The sequence below is a fragment of the Capra hircus genome, chromosome 2, assembly GCF_001704415.2.
Source record: "Capra hircus breed San Clemente chromosome 2, ASM170441v1, whole genome shotgun sequence".
NCBI lineage: Eukaryota > Metazoa > Chordata > Mammalia > Artiodactyla > Bovidae > Capra > Capra hircus.
The window spans coordinates 15,498,612-15,523,739 of NC_030809.1; the positions used below are offsets into that span (position 1 = coordinate 15,498,612).

At 43.8% G+C, this 25,128-nt stretch overlaps 1 protein-coding gene and 1 pseudogene across 3 annotated transcripts in view; one reads left to right on the top strand and one right to left on the bottom strand.

Annotated features, from left to right (window-relative positions):
• On the top strand, positions 5,137-5,646 carry LOC108637496 (annotated as a pseudogene). The gene has a single exon (XR_001919101.1). The product of XR_001919101.1 is annotated as a 40S ribosomal protein S20 pseudogene (transcript).
• EIF4E2 (eukaryotic translation initiation factor 4E family member 2) overlaps positions 22,215-25,128 on the bottom strand; it is a 30,337-nt gene continuing 27,423 nt past the window's right edge. For both annotated transcript variants that reach the window (XM_005676678.3, XM_005676677.3), the window contains one exon: positions 22,215-24,762. In XM_005676678.3, coding sequence (XP_005676735.1) covers positions 24,723-24,762 — 40 coding nt within the window. In that variant the 3' untranslated portion in view covers positions 22,215-24,722. The remainder of the gene's footprint in view (positions 24,763-25,128) is intronic.

Sequence of the window (25,128 nt, forward strand, 5' to 3'; positions counted from 1 at the left end):
GACCAACCTAGACAGCATAGTAAAATGCAGAGACATTATTTTGCCAACAAAGTCCATCTAGTCAAAGCTATGGTTTTTCCAGTAGTTGTGTATGGATGTGAGAGTTGGACTATAAAGAAAGCCGAGCACCGAAGAATTGCTGCTTTTGAACTATGGTGTTGGAGAAGACCCTTCAGAGTCCCTTGAAATGCAAAGAGATGAAACCAGTCAATTCTAAAGGAAATCAGTCCTGAATATTCATTGGAAGATGCTGAAGCTGAAACTCCAATAATTTGGCCACCTGATTCAAAGAACTGACTCACTGGAAAAGACCCTGATGCTGGGAAAGACTGAAGGCAGGAGGAGAAGGGGATGACAGAGGATGAGTTGGTTGGATGGCATCACTGACTCTATGGACACGAGTTCGAGCAAATTCTAGGAGTTGGTGATGGATAGGGAAGCCTGGTGTGCTGCAGTCCATAGGGTCACAAAGAGTCTGACTAACTGAACTGAACTGACTGAAATATGTCCCCAAAATTGCTAAGTTGTATTGAGAAAAATAAAGGACTGGTCTACAACTTGTACATTAAAAAGTATGAAGGCCAAGCACAAAAAATACTTGCAACTTATTCAACAATGGCAGAAAAAGTAGCATGTTCATAGTAAATATACAGAATGTGTTTACATGTAGAAAGCAATACCAGAATAAAAGTAAAATAACAAAAAGGAGTATGTATTAGTACAGTAAGACGAACAAGGTTTTTTTATTTCAATGTTTTACTCATTTTTTTAATGTTTTATTATGGACAATTTTGAATGTATATAAAACCACCAAGAAGAAACTCCCCCGTATCCATCAACCCAGTCTGCAGTCCACCTGACTCCTTCTACAGCCCCATCTAACCCTCCTTTAATGTTATTCTGAAGGAACTCTTTGGCTTTCAAGATTCTTAAAGGAAATTATTTTTAAGTTTGGGGAAAATTCTTTTAAGAAAAGTTATCATTTCATCTGTAAATATTTCAGAATGTTATCTCTAAAAGACACAGGTTTTTCTTTAAGTATGGATTTTGCTAACTTTATCCCTGTGATATAGTTTACTATGTTTCTCTGCTCTCTGCATTTCATGTAAATTGGTGGCTGGACGTAGAGGCCTGATCAGACTTGAAAAGACTATGTACACGTGGTGGTATGTCATCCCACCACGAGGCACGCACTGCCTGGTGCATTTTGCAAGGCTAAGCAGTCCCTCACGAGCCAAGCTGAGATCCCCAAATTCACTAAGGTCACAGGCTGACTTTATTCTATCGTTTCTTCTTTATTTACTAGGTAGAGTAGTTCTACAAAGAGAAACTTCCCTTTTATACTATCTGGTATTACCTAATAGAATATAGCTCATTTAAGAAAAGAAAAAGCTTTCATTCTTCCTTTTCGTTTATTAGTTTTCATAATAATGACTTGGTTCGTGAACAATCCTCCAACAGTAAAATTATATTCATTAATGTATTTCAGTTCACTGCAATTATTCTTAACAATATTCAAACTCTCATCTTTGCCTAGGGGAAGAGGCTTCAGGTTTGCTCCCAAGTCCTTCTGATCCAACACTAGTAGTCTTTGAGAGCTTCATTTCTATCTGGTATGTCAAATGTTCCCAAACCAGCTTATTTCTTGCCTCAGATGTGGAATCAACCATTTCACCAGGGAGCCTGATTCTCTTTGGTAATACACATATCAAGATTACAGTCTGGGTGCTAGAGGTGTTCACTGCTGTTGGGTTGGTCTTTTGTCTTCTTTCCAATTATTCTTGGACTTAGAGGTCATTGAGTCCAACTCCTATAAGACAGGCTAAACAAGTGAGTAAGAAGACAACATGCTCACAAAAGAGGACCCAACCACTGCTGAAGGACCTGCCAGCACAGTGGTTCACATCAAATTCATGGACATTTGGGCTCTTCCCTGAAAACGTGGACTTAATATCCACTGAGAACTGAAGCTGGGAATGTTACACACACTCATTTAGGTTTCACAACCACTCCCAAAATAACAGATGAGAAAAACAAAGCCAAGGAGTTAAGCCGTTTACCCACAATCACAGTCAGCAGAACCAAGAGTCAAAAACTAGGTTTTTCTGACTAAAAAGACCAAAATCTTTCCAACAACGAGGTCTCAAATTTCTATTTAAAATAGTCATGGTTCAGTCTGCCAAAAATTAATTTTAAAATATACATCTATGTAATTAGAAATCAGTTTAAACCATCTTATACTGAATCAGTATGCTCCCTAAGAGTGCCTACCTCTAGAGGGCACATCTAAGCTCTCTTCCCTTTTCTAAGTGAAAACCATCCCAGTGTCTGCAATTACTAAGTCTTACTAGAGGCTTTCCCACTCACTGCCCAACACCCCTAATTTTTTCATCTGCTCCTCACAAGGTTTCAAATCCATCCACCAACCCCCAGAGAATGAGATGGTTGGATGGCATCATCAACTCAATGGACATGAGTTTGAAACCTCTAGGAAATAGTGAGGACAGGGAAGCCTGGCATGCTGAGGTCCATGGGGTCACAAAGAGTCGGACACAACTGAGCAACTGAACAACAACCCCCAAGGGCTTTCCATGCCTAGGAACTGAACACTTCTCATAGGCACCAGACCTAAAGAGTAACATGACCAAGAATGCATACTTAAGAGACTTCTCCAGCTACTGTGAAGGCAAGCTAAGTGTAAGGCAACCTAGAGAAGATGGTAGCCTGAACCAGGAGAATGGTTGTGCTCCACTCAATAATCAGCAAATCCTGTCCCAAGTCCTTCTTCACCCACAAATATCTGGAAAAGCTGAAACATATCTAGATGATGTCCTTCCTTAAAAACCCACCAGAGATCTTTGCCTCCTCTAGAATTGTGCTCCATACAGCCCTCTCTTCTAGAAACTCAGCCCTTCCCTATCAGCGTTCCTTCCCTATCATCTCTGCTGATAAGTTGCTTCAGTCCTGTCCGACTCTGTGCGACTCTGAGGCACCCCACCAGGCTCCTCTGTCCCTGGGATTCTCCAGGCAAGAACACTGCAGTGGGTTGCCATTTCCTTCCGCAATGCAGGAAAGTGAAAAGTGAAAGTGAAGTCACTCAGTCGTGCCCAACACGAGCAACCCCACGGACCACAGCCTACCAGGCTCCTCCGTCCATGGGATTTTCCAGGCAAGAGTACTGGAGTGGGGTGCCATTGCCTTCTCCCTATCATCTCTAAGTATGTCTAATACTGATTTGCTTAAAAGTCCTCTAATGCAGCATCCCTCTCTGGCAATGCAGCACTGGTCATCTTTCCTCTTCATTTCAGAGGCGTCTTCACCGCCTCACATCCCAACCACTTCAAGACCCAGTGCAACCTGGCTTCCCCCGCACCACTCTACTGCTCCAGAAAAGTTCAACAATCTCAACACTAGGCCCAAATGAAATTTCCCTCTCCTTATCATCTTCTCCTTCCTGGCCATATGGAGATCTATTTAACACAGGAGGCCCAGTGCTACTCCCAGGAGTACTAGTAGTACCTGACAGGTAGCAGCAGCAGGGCCTTCTAAAACAACCCTTCCCCAATAACCACAATCCTCACTTCTTAACTATTGTTCAAAATCCAAGCTTCAGCTTAGAATGTCCCTGTAGATATGTGAAGATTCACAAATCTAATAGCACTTCTCTGTAAGGCCATGATTCTCAGTTCCAGGTGTGAACTCTCCCCTACAGAGCAAGGCTTTCTTATTCAACCACTCACAGCCCTACTCATCAAAACCACCTTCATCACCTGTATTCCCAAAGACAGGTAAGGATACCATCATCTACTGAGCGAATGGATTAAGAGTCTCGGAATCATTCTTTACTCCTAAGCTGATCATCTCCCATACTCAGTTACCACATTCTATCTGTTTTAAGGGCTTCCCGGGGGGCTCAGTGTAAAGAACCCACCTGCCAATGCAGGAGACATGGGTTCAATTCCTGGGTCAGGAAGATGCCTGGAGAAGGAAATGGCAACCCACTCCAGTATTCTTGCCTGGGAAACACCATGGAAAGAGCAGCCTGGCTGGCTACAGTCTACAGGGCCACAAGAGTCAGACATGACTTAGCAACTAACCAACCGTTTTAAATCCTAAATCTCTCAAACCATCCTCTGACCAAGTAACCTACCATTGTTCACACTCATTACCTCAACTGCAGTCATTAATGCACCTTAATGAGCACCATGCTGCAACTGCAGCTGGCCCACAATGGAAGTTGTATCCCAGTTGTCATTATGCGCACAAGGATAAACTTGGTCAGAGCTGCTCATTATCATCATCTTCTCAATTGTATTGCTCCTGGTAGCTGATTTTAAGGACTGCTTACAACGCCTGCAGAAAGATTATGCTATGATTCTAAATTGAAACATATTGGAAAAGACTCTGATGCTGGGAAAGATTGAAGGCAGGACAACAGGACAACAGAGGGTGAGATGGTTGGATGTATTACCTACTCGATGGAGTGTGAGTTTGAGCAAGCTCCGGCAGTTGGTTATGGACAGCAAAGCCTGGCGTGCTGCAGTCTATGGGGTCGCAAAGAGTCAAAGACACGATTGAGTGACTGAACTGACTGACAGATACAGAGGATTTAATCACAATCAAGATGTCTTAAAATACATTCTTAGTGGGTATTTACCTATATGTCCCCAGATGTAATATTTACTTCTGAATAGTGGAATTATGAGTAACTCTTTTCCTAGCAAGTTACCAATTTTTGTTTGAAACTGGCCAAAAAAAAAGAATGGAAGAGTTCAGAAGTTTCAAATATTGAAGTAAAAAAAGAGAAAGGCTGGAAAGTCTTCATTGGCTTCCACAGTGACTTGAAGAGTACAGTCAAAGAAGTTTGGTGGGGACAGAGCCAGATTTCAGAGGTTGGGAGGTAAGAAAGGGAAAACTACAAATGCAGTCAACGTTTCTAGAATCTTAGCTGTGAAAAGTGAAGAGAGATGAAGCAGAGTAGAAAGAAAAGTTCCACTTTCATTTTAAAGGAAAATATCCTAAAGGAAAAGTATTAGTGCAATCAAAAAGTGAAGAAACAGTTTAGGAAAAATATGATGGAAACGCAGCTCTCAGAAGGCAGGCTGGATGGGGCTTCAAAAAACAAATGGGGGCTCTTTGAGGAAGACGCGGTCGCCGTTGCAGCGGCTCTGTGTTCCGCCCGCTCCTGCTCCTGACTCACCGTGTTCGCTCTCGCCGAGGAACAAGTCGGTCAGGAAGCCACGCCGCAGCCATGGCCTTTAAAGACACCGGCAAGACTCCCGTGGAGCCAGAGGTGGCCATTCACCGGATTAGGATCACCCTCACCAGCCGCAACGTGAAGTCTCTGGAGAAGGTGTGTGCTGACCTGATCAGAGGCGCGAAGGAAAAGAATCTCAAAGTGAAAGGACCAGTTCGGATGCCTACCAAGACTCTGAGAATAACTACGAGGAAAACTCCTTGTGGTGAAGGTTCTAAGACTTGGGATCGATTCCAAATGAGGATCCACAAGCGACTCATTGACCTGCACAGCCCTTCTGAAACTGTCAAGCAGATCACTTCCATCAGTATTGAGCCGGGAGTCGAGGTGGAAGTCACCATTGCCGATGCCTAAAATCAACCTTTTTAATAAATCTAAAATCAGTTGTTTAAAAAAAAAAATGGGGGAAAAAAAAGACACTCCATGCTTATCCACTTGTGACAAGAGCGAAGTATGTTCAAATGACTGAAGATATCTGCAGGCTTTTTGTGGTGGACTAGCAAGTGGTGGGGAATTCACATTCAATGGCCTCAGTTTTCTCAGATAAGTAGGCAAATGACAGTAGGTGGCAGGGTAAGGTTCGAGAAGGATGCAGAAATGGTAGCTGCTGTATCTACAATAGTATTGTGTTTTTTTTTAATAAACTTTATTTAGGAATAATTCTGGGTTTATAGGAATGTTACAAAGATATTACAGATACTCTCTCACTTTCCCCTAATATAAACAACTTACATTATTACAGTACACCTGTCAAGACTAAGACACCAACATTGGTACATCACTAGTAACTATACTCAGACTTAACCTGTTTTTCCAACAATGTCCTTGTTCTGTTCCAGGATCTAATCCAGGACACCACACTGCAGTTACCGACAGTAGTTCTGAAGGCCCAGTCAAGATGGAGATGGCACCTACCTGCATGGTTGTGGGCTTCTTTCTCCAACTTAGCCTAAGAGTGAGCTGACAACATGATTGAATCTGGGTTAGGATTTTGTCATCACAATAAATGATGAATACGAAGGCAAAGGGAGGGTACTGGCAAAAGTGTGACTGAGGCACAGTGAGGAAGACAGTAAAAACAAAACAGTTTACAAATTTGCTGGTAATGTCAAAAAGCAGGTATAGTGGAAATAAAAATGAAAGCACTAGAAGAATAAGAGGTGGGAGGTAAGTGGCAGAATCAGGAGCATGAGAAGACAGGATGGGTCATCCCATGGACCCTGAAGTAACCTCAGGATAACGGCAGAGAGAAGAAAGAAGAAAATGAAGGATGATGCCACAGGGTCCAGATCTGGTGATAATAAGGGGAAGAGATAGCTGTACTGTCAGACAGCATGAATTTCAGCAACCAGCTATTCATATCTTAGCCAGACCCGGATTAGCACAAGATTAACTCCATTTCTGCAAATTCATTCAACCCCTTCAAAAAACCGTTTAGCAGTTATCTATTACATCGAAATATACACCTATTTGGCGACCCCACAATCCACTGCTAGACATACATTCACCAAAGAAAATTTCTACCCAGAGATGAGAATAAGATATGCATAGTAGCTTCATTCATACCTGACACGTGGCTATCATGTTTACCAACACAAATGCCCATCAACAGGTGAATGAGTAAGCAAATACACGGGAGCTTCAGGGTTGGTGAAGATGTGGGGAGGAAGGCATAAAGCACTCTGATGTGCCCTTTCCTACACACCTTGCCCTATGCATCCCTGCCACCTGGCTGTTACTGACTTAGGGAACATCACTAATAATGAGACAAACTGGCACCACGTGCCTCCTGATGAGATACACTGAGAAGGACACAGTATCATTTATGTTATATTCCTAACAAAAATGCATAAACTGAAATTAATTGAAAAAAAAATCAGGTAAGTCCAAATTGACAGACACAAAATCAATCTACCATAGTCACCAAAAACACCAGTGTCACAAAAGACAAAGGCTGAAGGATGATCGCAGATTAAGGGAGACTAAAGAGACATAAAAACTAAGTGTAAGTATGATTCTTAATTCTATCCTGAACAAGAAAAAAAATGCTATGATACATTAAAGAGATAATTAGAACAATTTGAATAGGAAATATGGATTAGACAGCAGTATCATACCAATGTTACTTTTCTATGATTCTGAAATTTTTATTGTGACTATGTAGAGGAATGTTCTCATTCTTAGAAAATAACACTGAAATGTTTGGAGGAAAAGGTGCATGAGGTCATGTAAGTCCATTTGAGGACTCTCAAATGGAACAGAAGAAAACTACAAAAATTTAAAATTATATAGATATATAACTGCACATATGGAGAAAGAAAAAAATTAGAGGTAAAGGAGAAAGAAAAAAAAAATATGCTGTTCAGTCCCTATGAATCGTTATGTACGACTCTTTGCAACTCCATGGACTACAGCATGCCAAGTTTCCCTGTCCTTCACCATCTTCCGGAGCTTGCTGAAACTCAGGACCATTAAGTCAGTGATGCCCTCCAACCATCTCATCCTGTCATCTTCTTCTCCTTCTGCCCTCAATCTTTCCCAGTATCAGGGTCTTTTCCAATGAACTGGCTGTTCGCATCAGGTGGCCAAAGTATTGTAGCTTCAGTTTCAGCATCAGTCCTTCCAATGAATATTCAGGCTTGATTGACTGGTTTGATCTCCTTGCTGTCCAAGGGACACTCAAGAGTCTTCTCCAACACCACAGTTCAAAGGCAGCAATTCTTCAGTGCTCAGACATCTTTACAGTCCAGCTCTCACACCGTACACGACTAATGGAAAAACCATAGCTTTGACTAGATGGACTTTGTCAGCAAAGTAATGTCTCTGCTTTTTAAGACACTGTCTAGGCTGTCATAGCTTTTCTTCCAAGGAGCAAGGGACTTTTAATTTCATGGTTGCAGTCACCATCTGCAGTGATTTTGGAGCCCAAATACATAAAGTCTGTCACTGTTTCCATTGTTTCCCCGTCTATTTCCCATAAAGTGATGGGATCGGATACCATGATCTTCGTTTTTTCAATGCTGAGTTTTAAGCCAGAATTTTCCACTCTCCTCTTTTACCTTCTTCGAGGTTCTTTAGTTCATCTTTGCTTTCTGCCATAAGGGTGGTGTCATCTCATATCTGAGATTATTCATACATGTCAAAGAAAGTTTGTTTCTTTTCAACATTAACTCCTTTTAAAAAAATAACTTCAAGGTACAAAAATAAAATGACATTCTCCATCTATGAGAGCAAAAAATACATTTTCCTTCTGCACCCACCTGTATGACAATACCAGGTATCCTCATTTTTAAACATGCAAACTTTTCAAAATAATTCTTGAAATATGATCTGTTAACACATCTACTAATGACAAAAATTCATGAAGTAAAATTAGGCTCCATTGCTAAATATTTATCCTAAAGAACTAACAAAGAACTCCTTCCCCAACTCCCCAGGGAAACATCATAAGTCAAAGTTGTCTACATCTCTCTGTATCACACATTATTGTATGAAATTTCACAAAATGCTATTGATTTCTACATTAATTATACTTTTATGACATGTCTTCAAAAATACTGTAGATGCTCTGTTGGCTTCTCTCCTCATCCTAAAAAGAATTTAAATTCAACACAGAAGTCATTAAGAGGAATTCTTTACCATTAAAAATGTGAGTTAAAACATTTCTTCCATTGAAAGGAGGAGATACGTTACACAAAAAAATGACGCGTGAAATCTGCCTTCAGAGAGTTGGGCTCACATCTCACTATACAACTGCAAGTCTAAATTCCCTCTGTCCCCAGAATCTCATGATAAGAATCAGTTTGGGGTCTGCTCTCCCTGTGGTAAGAAAAGATGGCCAGTCTTCTCATCAAGGTCACTTTCATTTTTCAAGGCTTTCATGAGAACAGATGGCTTTGGGGCCTGGGGAGCTTCAGCAGTTTGCATCTAGCTCCACACGCTTCTTAAAGCCAGGTAACTTGGCCTCAGTAAGCACACAGCCTGAAATGGCTAGGGAAAATAAATCTGCGCACTGGGTGACCAAGGAATAAACCCAAAGAATTCTTGCTCATTCCTCCGGGGGTGGATAAGCAGGGCAGTTTTGAAGACAGGAAATTCACTGGCTGGGCTGGATCCTCCCTTCTTTACTCAAGAATATATCTTTATTTATTTAAAATGCAATGAGTCGTACTTCCCTGGTGGTGCAGTGGATGAGAATCGGCCTGCCAGTACAGGGGACTCAGGTTTACTCCCTGGTCTAGGAAGATTCCATGTACCGTGGGGCAACTAAGCCCGTGCACCACAACTGCTGAGGCTGTGTGCTGCAGCTACTGAAGAGCCAATACTCTGCAACAAGGGAATCCACAGCGATGAGAAACCTGCCCACCGCAAGGAAGAGTAGCCCAGGCTTGCTGCAACTAGAGTAAAGCTCGAGCAGCAATGAAGACCCAGCACAGCCAAAACAAAATAAGTAATTTTTTAAATGCATTGAGTCCATCAACAGAGGAATGGATAAAGAAGATGTGATACATATATACCATGAAATATTACTCAGTTGTAAAAAAAGAACAAGACGATGCCATTTGCAGCAAGATAGATGGGCGTGGAGATTGTCACAATGAGTGAAGTAAGTCTGCTGCTGCTGCTAAGTCGCTTCAGTCGTGTCCGACCCTGTGTGACCCCATAGACGGCAGCCCACCAGGTTCCTCTGTCCCGGGGATTCTCCAGGCAAGAATACTGGAGGGGGTTGCCATTTCCTTCTCCAGAAGTAAGTCAGAGAAGGACAAATATCACTTCTATGTGGAATCTTTTTAAAAAAAAAAACAAATGAACTTATTTACAAAATAGAGTCACAGATGTAGAAATCAGTCTTAGAGTCAACAGGGAGGGAAGACAGGGAAGGATAAATAGGGACTGAGACTGACAGATACACACTGCTACATATAGAATAGGTAGCTAGTAAGGACCCACTAGTGGAGAAGGCAATGGCACCCACTCCAGCACTCTCGCCTGGAAAATCCCATGGACGGAGGAGCCTGGTGGGCTGCAGCCCATGGGGTCGCGAAGAGTCGGACACGACTGAGCGACTTCACTTTCACTTTTCATTTTCATGCATTGGAGAAGGCAATGGCAACCCACTCCAGTGTTCTTGCCTGGAGAATCCCAGGGACGGGGGAGCCTGGTGGGCTGCCGTCTTCGGGGTCGCACAGAGTGGGACACGACTGAAGCGACTTAGCAGCAAGGACCTACTATATAGCACAGGGAACTCTAGTCAGTATCCTGTAATGACCTATATGAGAAAAGCATCTTTAAAAAAGTGGAGATATGTATTATGTTTAACTGACTCACTTTGCTGGACATCTGAAACTAACACATTGTAAATCAAATATACACCAATAAAAACTTTAAATCTGAACAAAAACAAAAACAAAAAATACTTCTTCTGGGTTATATTTCTTAATGATCTGTGTCTAAATTCCAAAGGAAATTAATTTCTCTATATTTTCAAATAGTCTGAAGTATTTCAAAGGCCCTCTTCTTAGAAAGCAATTTCTTTTGAAAAATCCTTTTAGGCAGTTCAGTTCAGTTCAGTCGCTCTGTCGTATCCCACTCTTTACCACACCATGAACTGCAGCACACCAGGCCTCCCTGTCCATCACCAAATCCTGGAGCATACTCAAAGTCATGTCCGTTGAGTTGGTGATGCCATTCAACCATCTTGTCCTCTGTCATCCCCTTCTCCTCCCGCCTTCAATCTTTCCCAGCACCAGGGTCTTTTCCAATGAGTCAGTTCTTCAAAACAGGTGGCCAAAAATTGGACCTTCAACTTCAGCATCAGTCCTTCCAATGAATATTCAGGACTGATTTCCTTTAGAATGGACTGGTTGGATCTCCTTGCAGTCCAAGAGACTCTCAAGAGTCTTCTCCAACATCACAGTTCAAAAGCATCAATTCTTCAGTGCTTGGGGTTGAGTAGACTTGGTGTCTATAGTTGGATCTGGGCCAATCATCTTGTGACTCACTGTCGTGTGCGCCCAATCCAGAGCCCATTGGCAGTTCAGAAAGCTCTGTATTGTTTACAAGCGGACTTTCCACACCCGAACTTTCCCACAGGTTTTTGCATAGCATTTCCCTGCTCATTTGCCATCCTAGAGAAAACAGGGGCACAACACACTGGGGAGTCAAAAACTGAAGGAAAACTGAAGGCGGGGAGCCAAAACCTGAGGGAAGATGCTAGAAACACTTTACAGTTTAGAAAGATGATTCTAACTCAGGGCAAAATAAGGACAGGGAAACCACTTATGAGGCCACTGTCGGTTCCCAGGAAGGAACCAGTGAAGACCATGACCACAGAGCTGAAGGTAGGGGTCCTGGTGGGGCAGGTGGTCCTACTGTGTCCCTTGTCCCTACGGATGGGGTCTGGAGCCTCCACCCCCAGGGTCTGCCTGGAAGGGTTCCCCTCCACACTCATTTGACAGTATTTACTGGGTATCTGGGATTCCTTGCTGGCTCAGATGGTAAAGAACCTTCCTGCAAGGCAGAAGACCCAGCTTCGATCCCTGGGATGGGAAGATCCCCTGGAGAAGGGAAGGGCAACTCACTGCAATGTTCTTGCCTGGGAAATCTCATGGACAGAGGAGTGTGTCAGGCTATGATCCATGGGGTCGCCAGGAGTCAGACACAACTGAGCAAATACGCACACATGCACACACTGGTATCTACTGTATACAGACACAGCCACGGGCACCTGGGCTGCTGGCTCCTGGTGGTAAAAACAAGCAAAGCTCCCAATCAGCCAACATTTACTCTGTGTTGCATATGGCACTAGGAACTTTCCATATACGGCCTCATTTGATTTCCCCAAAATCCTGAGGAGTCTTATTTAGTCTTCCCATAACCTGGGAAATACCCTCACTCTAACCAGAATCAGGATCCCTGGAGATGGAGTCAGGATCTCTATTTTAGAAATAAGATGTTCTGGGGTGTCCCATGTTTGGAGTATAACAAGAAGGCGGATCTTGCGACCCTAACTTTAAACATGAGGGTCTGTGCAGGGCAGAATTTGCTCAGGGCATCACCAGCCCTATGAGTCTCCTCACTGGACCCGCACCTCGGAGGGGAGAAGGCAGGTGAGTCATGAGCCTAGGAGGAGGGACAGTGTGGGGACCCCCTTCACTACTGTTCCAGGTGAGTCCACTGTGGACTTCACCCACATCCCAGGGTTTCAGATGCCGGGGTCCAGCCCCGGTGGATCCAGGGTGATTCGAAGGTGGGGTAAGGAGTCGGCATCTTTGGAAAAATACATATTTAATCACAGATATAGAGAGATTAGAAACGGATAGTGTAGTAGGAAGATTAGTAGAGAAAAGAGGCTGAATAACTTGGATTACGTGGAACAGCATCCATGCTCCAGATGGGAATTCAGCCAGAAAAACGGGAGCAAGAAAGAAGCGACATGGGGGAATCAGTCTTTCTGGAAACTGATCCGATTTCTTTATTTTTAGGTTTGCTTATATACCTTTTGTTACACATAGGGATGAACACAGAGTCACGGTGGGGGGCGGTCAGCAGTCCTGACCTTTATCAAAATCAGGTGCTTCACATAAAAAGGTCTTAGGGATTTTATGATCCTTTCTTTCTGATAACCAAAAAACTTATTTTTTCCAAGGGTGTTTTTTCTTAAACCAGGCACCACCCTCCAAATAAAGTTACATTCCTATAGGGTGAGGGTGTAGTGAGTTACAATCAAGAAAGGAATTTATTTAACCCAAGGTTAACATGATTAGTCTTAAAGGTTAATACTTATCTCTCCTATATGTTAGTTATATTCATTATAAGGGTAGGGAACATGGAGATTTAGCAGCAAACATCAGCCCAACAAATGAAAATCCTTTCACCAATGTTCCCCTTAAGATCTATTTAGTCTTAAGATAGTGATAAAGTTACATTTTTACATAGCAAGGACACAGTGATTTATAACAAAGTACAGTGATCTATTACAAAAGAGAAAATCCATTAACTCAAAAAGTCTAGTATTGCTAACATCAAACACTACTATATTTCCTTTTCTATAGTCCAAATACATTGATTAATATATTCCCAGGTGCCTAAGGATATGGAGGCCTGGCAATCATTGACTCAACAAGAAAAAGCCCTATGCTAATTAAGACTCTCAAAATACTCCAAAACTCTCTGTGCTGTTTATGGTTAAGAGGTAGTAAACAATCATGTGGCAGGAGTATGGATAATCCTGTCACACAAGCTAGTCTGTCAGCAGAGAGGTTTGACCTAAGACATCCTTGTCCCACCCAGGGGAGGGAATTAGCAGCAATTATCGGCACAACAAATGAAAAACCCTTCACCAATATAATTCCTAACCAACCCATTATACTAATAATTTCTAACTCCCCAAAAGAATTTGCCTTTAGTAAATCTAAAACATCTTGTGCCTCTCAGGTTGGGAGGCTGTAAACAATCACATGTGGCCGGACGAACCTATACAGGCGGGCTAGATAACCTTCAGAGGAGTCCATAAACTGAAACACTCTTGTCACGCCCAGGAATTTTTCTTGCCTTGGAGCTGCACGTTTACTCCTTCAAGTCAGAGGTGTAGGTGAGAGCATAAAACAGACTCTGGTTTGGGGGTTAGATGCTCGGGAACAGGGGGTTTCCTGAGGCTTGATCACACCTTTGCGTATGCCAAGCCTCCTTCCTCATGACCTTTGCCATGGGCGGAGTTCCTCACGCTGGCTCCCGGCATTCAGGAGACAACGAGCTCTTACAAACTTTTAGTTACCAATACTCTCTTCTATACAAGACAAACTCGAATATGGGTTTAAAAGTGAAAAAGTCATTCAGTCGTATCTGATTCTTTGCAACCCCATGGACTATTCAGTCCATGGAATTCTCCTGGCCAGAATACTGGAGTGGGTAGCCTTTCCCTTCTCCAGGGGATCTTCCCCACCCAGGGATCAAATCCAGGTCTCCCAAATTGCAGGAAGATTCTTTACCAGCTGAGCCATAGTGAGTTCAGTTCAGTAGCTCAGTCGTGTCCGACTCTGCGACCCCATGGACTATAGCAAGCCAGGATTCCCTATCCATCATCAACTCCTAGAGTTTATGCAAACTCATGTCCATTGAGTCGGTGATGCCATCCAACCATCTCATCCTCTGTTGTCTCAATATTGGAGTTTCAGATTCAGGATCAGTCCTTCCAGTGAATATTCAGGACTGATTTTCTTTATCATGGACTGGTTAAATCTTGCAGTCCAAGGGACTCTCAAGAACCTTCTCCAACACCACAGTTTAAAAGCATCAATTCTTCCGTGCTCAGCTTTCTTTATAGTTTGTACATCCACATAGTCACATTCATACATGACTACTGGAAAAACCAAAGCCTTGACTAGATGGACCTTTGTTGGCAAAGTAATGTCTCTGCTCTTGAATATGCTGTCTAGATTGGTCATAGCTTTCCTTCCAAGGAGTAAGCGTCTTTTAATTTCATGGCTGCAATCACCATCTGCAGTGATTTTGGAGCCCAAAAAATAAAGTCTGCCACTGTTTCCACTGTTTCCCCATCTATTTGCCATGAAGTGACGGGACCAGATGCCATGATTTAGTTTCCTGAATGTTGAGTTTTAAGCCAACATTTTTACTCTCCTCTTTCACTTTCATCAAGAGCCTCTTTAGTTCTTCTTTGGGGTGGTGTCATCTGCATATCTGAGATTATTGATATTTCTTCTTGCAATCTGGATTCCAGCTTGTGCTTCATCAAGCCCAGCATTACTCCATGTAAGTTAAATAAGCAGGGTGACAATATACAGCCTTGACGTACTCCTTACCCTATTTGGAACCAGTCTGTTGTTCCATGTCCAGTTCTAATTGTTGCTTCCTGACCTGCATACAGATTTCTCAAGAGGCAGGTCAGGTGGTCTGGTATTCCCTTCTCTTTGAGAATTTTCCACAGTTTTTTGTGATCCACACAGTCAAGTCAATCCCCGCCTGGCAGGCAATTTTAAAATTGCAAGTGCCACCCAGTGGCGGCAATGAAGAATCACCGTGTCCCTACACAGCTACAAGAAATTTGCTAGGAGAGTAGAACTTTAACCAAGAAAGAAAGAAAGATAATTATGTGAGGTGATGGCTGTGTTAATTAACTAGATGGGGAATGCTTTCACAATGCATACATATATCAAATCACCGCAGTGTACACTTTATATATGTCAGTGAAGTCGCTCAGTCGTGTCAGAGTCTTGCAACCCCATGGACTGTAACCCATCACTTATATATGTCAACTATACTTCAATAAAGCTAAAATTCAAAAAGATTAGCTGGTTGACATGAAAAATCATGGACTTTCAAAACTGAAAAGGGCTTTAAAGAACACTTTAAAGAGTGTTGGAATTTTTTGGGGAAGCAGTTATTAGTAGTTTATTTGCAAATCACTTTGATATTTTAAGACTTGTTTTTAAGCTCTTTCAAGGTTGGTTTAGCCTTTCCTCTATGGCCAATTCAACCCACTTTTAAGGTGTGGTATGTCTGGACTCTCTATCCAACACCTTATACATTCAGTGAAATCTCTTCACTTTGGCTGATGGGAATAAAATACAGTTCCTGATGTTTCTGAGTTTGGGGAACTGTTTACCTCTGCAGTAATTGTTTCTGCCCTGGAAGTGTTTTCATCTCCCTCATGGCATTTCCCCCCTCGTGTGTATAATTCATATTTAGCCAAAGACTCGGGGGACCCCATGCAGAGCTCTTCATCTGCTTTCCCTCTGCCTGCTTGCTCTGTCCTGTCAGTTCTGGTTGTCTTGACCTCTGCAAATTTCCATCTGTGACTCTAACTCAGTGAGATTACTGGGCTCTGCTTGGGTTTCCCTTCTTTTTGCCAGTTTGGATTTTACCTTCCAGGCAGAAAAAGAGAATAAGAAAAGAAAAGAAAGTGTTAGTTGCTCGGTTGTGTCCGACGCTTTGCAACCCCATGGACTGTAGCCTGCTAGGCTCCTCTGTCATGGAATTCTCCAGGCAAGAACACTGGAGTAGGTTGCTATTTCCTTCTCCAGGGGATCTTCCTGACCCAGGTAACTAACCCGTGTCTCCTGCATTTCAGGCAGACTCTTTACCATCTGAGCCACCATAGAACTCACCTCATTTCTTCCCTCTTCTCCTGTGATGCCTGCTTTCCAAGGCCTTTTGAGCATTTTACCTAGTTTTCCAGCTATTTCTGACAGAGTGCATGTGTGGACTGTCTGATGCTCTCACGGCAGGAAGCAGAATATTCTAATCTTCACTGGAGCTGGCAGCCCCATCCTCTAATTGTTTCAACATTTTAAGGTAATATAGCTTCAAAGTTACAGAAAAGCTGTAGGATCAGGACAAAGAACTTCTGTACCTCCTCTGTCTTGAGGAACAATGGGAAATAGGAAGCTGGAGATGAAAATGATAGATTTAGCTGGAAAAGTCCAAAGAATCAACCACCCTCTACAGACACACACATAGACATACCCTACACACTCAAGAAACGTTAGAACTAATAAGCTAATTTTCAGCAAAAGGTGATTATAAAAGAGAAATGTACAAAAACAATACTTCTTCCCTCCACTATATTATTAGCTTAAAATATAATGAAAAAAAATTCACAGTAACAGTAAGATATAAAGTATGAATTACACGAATGACTTTAACAAATATGAATAGAACCTAGATTTAAAAGTAAACAAAAATAAAACTAAACAATAGCACTTTGCAGAGAAACATAACAGACTTGATTAGAGAAGAATATACACTATGGCCTTGAAAATAATATATAATGTTATTAAAATATTTAGATTTTAGTTCCATTAATTCTTTTTAATTAAAAATAAATTCTAATACATGTATGAAAATAGTCAAGAAAATTTTTAAAAGTAATGTGATAGCAGACTTTCTTACAGTTACTAAAATGTATTTTTAAACTATGGTTATTAAAACTATGTGTATAGGCATAGAAATAGCCATTTAGTGACAAAAAACCTTGGGTAGTTTTATTTGTGTTTTTGCATATTGTAAATGCAGTATCACAGCTAAGAAAAAATAAATCGTTTCTAAAGGTAAAAGAAAAAAAGAGAAACAATCATTCATACCCAAGGAACTTAACAGAAAATCCATAAGTGGACCCATGAACAGTGTGCTTTGAACTGTGGTGTTGGAGAAGACTCTTGAGAGTCCCTTAGACTTCAAGGAGATCAAACCAGTCAATCATAAAGGAAATCAGTCCTGAATATTCATTGGAAGGACTGATGCTGAAGCTGAAGCTCCAATACTTTGGCCACCTGATGCTAAGAGCTGACTTATTGGAAAAGACCCTGATACTGGGAAAGAATGAAGGCAGGAGGAGAAGGGGATGACAGAGGATGAGATGATTGGATGGCATCACCGACTCAATGGACATGAATTTGAGTGAACTCCAGGAGTTGGTGATGGACAGGGAGGCCTGGCGTGCTGCGGTCCGTGGGTCGCAAAGAGTCGAATGCTATTGAGCGACTGAACTGAACCAAACTGAGTAAATGTTTCACATACCTTGGTAGTAAAAATGTTTTTCTGAGTGAGATGGTGGATTTTTCTAGATCACATTATCCCTTTTTGTACTTCCTGTAACGGAGCAGTTTTAGGGTTACAAGAAAATCTGAGCAAAAGTTACAGAGAGTCGCCAGATCCTATCTCCCTCCCCAACTTCCCGTATTTTCCACATCTTAGTGTATTTGTCACAACTGACAAGCCAGTATTGGTACATTATTATTAAACAAAAGCCCATGCTTTACATTAGGGTTCACTCTTGGTGTGGCACATCCTATGGAGTTTTACAGTTTGTATAATAACATTACCCACTCTTAAACAGTATCATACAGAAGAGCAGTTTCACTGCCCTAAAAATCCTTTGTCCCCCCTCATTATTCTCCCCTCTCCCCTGCAACTATTATTGTGTTTTGTGTGTTTTTTGCTGTCTCCATAATTTTATCTTTTCCAGCATGTCATGGAAACACATGGTATGTAGCCTCTTCAGACTGGCTTCTTTCATTTAGTACTATGCATTTAAGTTTCCTTCATGTCTTTTCATAGCTTGATAGTTCATTTCTTTTTATGTTACTTAAAAACATCCCTCTGTATAGGTGGAGCAGTTTGTTTATCTATTGAGCACTTATTAAAATAAGTAAAAAAACACCCTTTCTTAGAAAGGGGTATAAAGCACATTCAAGGGAAAATGAGGCTGTGTGGCAGAGGCACCATAGGATGGTGCTGTGGGCTGGGCACAGCCGGGCATTCCAGGGGGCAGGCGTCAGCTTGCCTGGGCTGGAGAAGGGACTGCGGAAGGAAGGGCACCGGAGGAGGTGCTTCGCTGGAGCCCTGGGCCTCTGGGTCCTGGAAGAGACGGCGGAGGCATGACAGGTGCTGGAGCAGTTAGATCTTATGTTGCTTCATGTTGACCTGTGTCTTGAGGAATTTCCTGCCCAGCTTATGGTGGGTTTCAAACCACTCATCCTACCCCTTCCTAGCAGCTGCAACCTGGAAAAGCTCACCACTGAGCCATCAATTTATAAATATGCTGTAAGAATTTCCCAGGAGGCCAGAGGCTCAGAGCCTGGACATTTAGCGCCTTCGTGGCCAAACTGGCAGGCTGCTGGTTGTCACTGGTGCTGGGGTGTAATTCACCAGCTAACAACAGGCTGAGAGCCTGACGTCATTGCCTCTCTAGAAGCAGGGTGGCTATAGGAGTTGGCAGAGAAGTTGCTCCCTGAATTCTAAGACTGTCAAATAAATCCTAGGGATGACTGTGGCCTTAAAGGCCATCTGGTCTAGTCTGGAATGGGCCATTGGAATCTTCCCGGTAAATCCCTCAAATACATGACCTTCCGGCCTCTGCTCGTTCACCTGCACTGGCTGCACCAGTCACTCCATCTATAGACAGCTCAAATTATCAGGAAGCTTTTCTGAAACTGAAAGACTGTCTCTATCTACCCAGAGGTCCTGGTTCCATGGCACAAGGCCATTTTTCCATAGTCAATGAGCCATTTGAAGCCATTCACCTGTCACTGTTCCTTTCTCCAGACTAGAGGACTTCTGTGGCCACCCGCCTTCTCCCACCAGAGCCACCATCTGCATTAACCCTGCGTGTAGTTAGCTAGAGTCTCTCTTCTTCCAGAGAACTGAATTAGGTTTCTCTTTCTCTAGTTATCAGCACACCTCCTATCTCCTGCCTGGCTTAGTGCTGAGCATCCATATTTCTGGGCTCTTGTCTGCTCCCATGCTGCTGGGCCCACCCTTTCCATGCTGGGGAGACAGTTCGATTTTCCTCTGACAATGCGATCCCACACCAATTGGCCCTTATTCCTTCTATGCTCTGATCATCAATTAAATGTTCCTGTCTGTTGCCCGTGATGTTGGCGGGCCTGTGCTCATTTCGGACTTACATCTTATCAATGGTTGTTCTAGAGGTCCAGTCTTGGTATGGTGCCCTTTTCCTGCATTTCCCCCTGGTATGGTTTACCTGTGACTGCCTTACCAAGCCTTAACTTAGGAGAAGACAGTCTTACCATTGGCCCGTCACCCAGTGGGGTGCCCTCTTCCTTTTGGCCTCCAGCCCCCTGCCTTGTGTGGCTCACCCAGAGCCCGTGCAGGGCTGGTGGGGGGGATCTGTGAGGCTCCTTGATGGGAAGGGCTCTGCCTCCCACTCCTGGGGCTCCCACTTTGTCCTTTCTGCTGGTCCTTTAGGAGCCACACCTGCTCTCTGGGGCCCCTTTCTTTACCCTCTGCTCGTTTGGGTCTTACTGTTCCTCCCCTCCCACTGTGGTTAGGGTTGGGGGTGGTCCTGTTCAGCTTTATAAGCATTTTTTAAAAACTAAGGTCATGGAACTATTTCCCTCGTGTCAAGTGGGGCTCATGTTGATTTACTGTCAGGCTGGAAACCTACAGCAATTGCGGGCTGGGTGGTGACTTAGGACAGACATTGGGGAAGGTGGAGGCTGGTGGGTGGAAAACAGGCAGTTTCCCTGAGTAACAGGCCTGCAGGCATTCCCCCTGGTGCTGGCACTGATGGAGCTGCTGGAACCTGCTCTGGGAAGCAGAAACCCAGGCGCCACCATAGAGCAAGGTCTGGGCGTTCAAATCAAGCATCGCCCAGGAAACTTCTTGGGTTTCTTATATTGAAATAATTTTAGATTTATGCAAGAGTTGCAGAAATAGTACTGAAAATTCCCATATACACTTCACCTGGCTTCACCTAATATTAGCATCTTATATAACCATGGCACACTGATCAGAACCAAGAAGTGAGCATTAGTACACTGCTTTTTTTGGGAGGCGGGCATGCATGTGGCCTGTGGTATTTTAATTCCCCTACCAGGGATCGAACCTGTGCCTCCTGCAGTGGAAGCACGGAGTTCTAACCACTGGATCCCCAGGGAATTCCCTGATACATCGTGAGTGTGCTAAGTCGCTTCAGTCGTGTCTAGTTCTTTGCAACCCTATGGACTGTAGCCTGCCAAGCTCCTCGGTCCATGGGATTTCCCAGGCAAGAATACTGGGGTGCATTGCCATGCCCTCATCCAGGGGCTCTTCCTGACCCAGGGATCGAACATCTCCTGCATCTCCTTACATCGCCTGCATTGGCAGGCGGGTTCTTTACCACTAATGCCAGCTGGGAAGCCCTCCCTGATACATTACTCTTTACAAAACTTCAGGCTTTTTTGACTTCCCCACGTTTTCCATTGGTGTCTTCTTTTTTCTTGCCCAAGATTCCACATTAATCAGTCATGTCTCCTTCCCTTCTCTCAATCTGATAGTTTCTGGATCTTTCCTTTTCTTTCATGATGCTGACCCTTGGGAATAGCACTGGTCAAGTGTGTTGGTATTTTGTAGACTGTCTCTCAGTGTGGATTTGTCTGATGTTTTCTCATGAGTAGACAGGTTAAGAATTTGGGGGGAAAGACATCAGAGATGAAGTGTCCTCGACACTTATCAGCACACATGGCGTCAACATCACCCAGTGGTGCCATGAACCTGGATCACTTGGCAAAGAGGCTCTCTGTCAGGTTTCTCCACTAACAGTTACTATTTTTTATTTTCCACACATTCCCTCATCAGAAGGGAGTCTTTTCTTCTCCTCCTTATTCTTTTGGCACCACCTTGCAGCTTGTGGGATCTTAGTTCCTCGAGCAGAGACTTATACTTTGGCAGCTGGTGGACCATTGGATTTCTCCAGCAGGGTGCACTTGAGTGCTGGAGGAGAAGGGATGAGCTCTGGCCTCATCTCAGCGGTAGCAATGTGTTCCTGAAGCTGAACAAGCTCAGGCCAGTTTCGTTCCACCCTCAGACACCAGCACCAGGTGAGCGGCATCCACCCCGAGGCGCCTCCTTAGTTTTGTCACCTTTAGGCCTTTTTAGTGGCTGAGTCAACAATTCGATCATATTGTTAAAATAACTTGCCTGGTTTGTTTCTACTTGAATCATGACTGACAGACAGAAAGGAAATTTATATTGAAATGCAGTCTTACAACTACACTGTTGTAAATCTTTTGTAAGGCTCTGCATTAAGTTTCATTGTCCCCTGGTATTTCACATGAGCAATGGCCACTGGAATGCACTACATGCCCACCTTTGGGCTAAATACAACATTCCAGGCTAAAACCCAGGGTGGCTTCTTACCTCCAAATCTAAACCTTTGAATTCCAACACACCTCATTCCAAATTCAGAATTAAAATTAACAACTATATTTTGGTATTAAAAATGTAAATTAAGTTTTGGCAATGATTAATATCAATTAGAGAACAGCTTTCTGATATTACATTCATGTAAATGATCACTGGCAGTGTCTGGACTCTTCCACGTATTTTGTTCTGCAATGCACTTAGAACAAAGGCTCATGCGCCGAATGGCAGAAGCAGGAAGTAAAACATTACTAGTATCCCCATTTTCCATTCTATTAAGGAGTCCACAACCAGGTTCTTGCTGATATTTTCCATTTATTACTGCAGTAGACAATTGCTCTGAAAGTGCAACGCTAAATCACTCTTGTCACAGCCTCTGCTCCTCCACTGGAAAACACTTGGAAATTCATTCTAGGAGCATCGTGGACCACAAGTATCTCTCCGGGTGGACAATTGTCACTGCCAATGTCACAGGGCAAACACACACACACATGAACAGGAGGGTAAGAGAAGAGCACTGGCAAGGCGTGGGGCCAGTTTCTGGGGGTCCTGGGAACAGCCCACCTGGGCACACTGGATGCCCCCCCTCCAGCAGCCACCCAACACGTCTGCTAGGTTGGCAGATGCCTGGTGCACCTTTCTTCCTTTTTCTCTGGAAATGGTGATACCATAACTGCAACTGTGTCCTGTCTCAGTTGTTAGGGATTGAAAAGACCTCGCAAGCTAGTGTGAAAAACAGGTGGTTTGGAGAACTGACTCTTTAAATCTCTGATTTAAAGCTGTTAGGCAGAAGATCTGGAAAATTCTAGGGTAAGACACTGCCTAGCAGAAATAACTCTTGTTCTAGCTAGCATATTTTTGACGGGGAAAAAATAACTTTCAAATACTGCAAAGACAAACAGGAAGGCAGGGGACAGGGAGTGACATCAGCAGCTCTAGAAAACACAAGAGACTAAGAAATTAAAACGAGACCCCCCCCGCCCCCCCAAAAAAAACAAATATGGACAACTAAGCACTCAATCTGACAAAACCTTCACTTGTGAACATGTAACAAACATATGCACCCACACACACATGCTAACAGTCAGTCAGGTGGATGCCCAGAGGGCAAATCCAAACGTCCGCTCTCTTTGGGATTTTCATGGCAAATCTGAGTTTAGGCAAAAGTGAAGACCTCCCTGGGGTCTAAACTCAGGAGGCAGCGTTTGTCCCCTGCTTGGGCCAACGTTGCTCCTGTATTTGTCTGAGCCCTTCACAGCTGTCTGGGCACTAGAGTTTATTCTTCATACTCTTGGAGTTTAAATTGCTGCTAGACCTTCTCTGATCTAACTTCACCTGCAATGGAAGCACCTCCCTTTTGGCCCCATACGCCTCTGTTCTTTTAGGAATAAGCACCCCAAGACAGTGGTAATGAGAGTGTTCAGGAGCTGGAAAGTAGGAAGAGTTAATATAAATACCAGAAGGAAATGCCTGTTACTCTATGATTTCTCTGAGACCAGGTGGCCAAGGACCCCGGCCTGCAAGGATAGGTTTTAGGGGAGGCCTTAATTTAAGGTACTGCAATCTGTGCTCACAAGAGCCAAGTAAGATGGCGCTCCTCGGAGGCTGCTGAGGACTGGTCCTTGGTACTTAGTTCCAACCCTAGGTGTTCTCTGACCTCTCTGACTTCAGTCCTTCTGGAGTCAGATCACCCGGCTTCTCTGGCATGTGCCTGGTCATTTTTAGAGCCTGCCTGCAACAGCCCACAAGGTTTGTGTTGGGCTTCCTGGATGAGCACACACCAGCTAACACATTTACCAGGTGATGAGGACTGACAGCAGATTTCTCTACCACTGCAGACAGGCAGAACCATGCAAAGAAAGCCGTCTATCACGGTCACCTTTTCTCCAGATGTCCCAGTTTTGAGATCACAGAACTGACCATGTTAACACCTGGCAAGCAGCCAACTTCTGCTTCCCTTCCTCCACGAGGGGAATGCAAGAACACACAGCAATAGGCTGGACACAACAGGTCCTGCCCGTTTGGGAACCTGGGTCAGAAACTGCCCTCAGCTCCAAATCCTGCCCTTGGAACCTCTAGTACAACCTCGCTCCTCATCAAACTGCAGTTTGGTGCAGTTCAATTTACAATCATACCTTCTAAGCCGCCTAAGTGAGACCTGTGTGGCCCACTGGTTACAATTCTAAGTGCAGCAGTGCCTAAAAGGAAAGAGTCCCACAGGAGGGAAGACTGGAGGGCATAAGGGAGGAGACTACAGAATCAGTAACACACATTCCGAAAGGGTGGCCTTGGGGGACAAGGGGTGTGAAATAAACAAAATGTCCCAATAATTTAGTGGCAGATCTAGAAGAGAGCGTTTATAGCTATTCTGGGACTCTCCAACAAAACGCTTTTCCTGGATGCACAGACATTCATAATACTGCTCACTCTCAGTCGACAGCTCTGGCTTGTACACGTGGTCACGACCCCCTTCGTACAGCAGAGGCGAGCACGACAGAGTGCCCGGGAGGCACCTGGACAGCACACAGCAAGACAAAAGGCTGAACTCCCCCCCACAGAACCCCGTTAAAAAAAAAAAGTCTGTCTATTACAAAGTCACGTGTTCCGTTTTTTCCGCTTTATAAAGTCAGCGACGCTGGAGGGTGTCTAGCGGAATCTGTCCTCCAGGAATGAGTGCAAAAGGGGAGCACGCGGCTCGGGGACGTCCCTTCGGTGAGCAGACGGAGGGGCCAGCCGGAGGCCTCCCATCCGCTTCGGACAAACACACACACACAGGAAAGGATTATTGCCAGCTTGTGTACTCTCACAAGGTGATTTTTGTATTTCGAAAGCTTGAATTGTCCCTGAAAGAAAAAATGGGAGAAAAGAGAGCATTCAATACACAGTGTCATCTCCAGGCAACACACACACACAGGGGGAAACTGAGCTCGGCAGCTCTGGGGCCCACCTGACACCCTGGGATCTTCCTTCCTTGCTCATCTAATGCCAGCATGGCCATCTGCCCCACAAGTCCCTTCAAACGCTTGGGCTCAACTGGCTTTAATAGCTAGAGGTCAGAAACAACCCAAATGCATGTGAGCAAGGGACTAAATATTAATGATACTGTGCAGCTTTTAAAAAGGGAGAAAGAAGCTCTCTACTGAGACTTCTGAAAAGAAGCCTTTCTCCCAGAGAGACCAATAGGGTAAGGTGCAGAACAGCATGTGCAC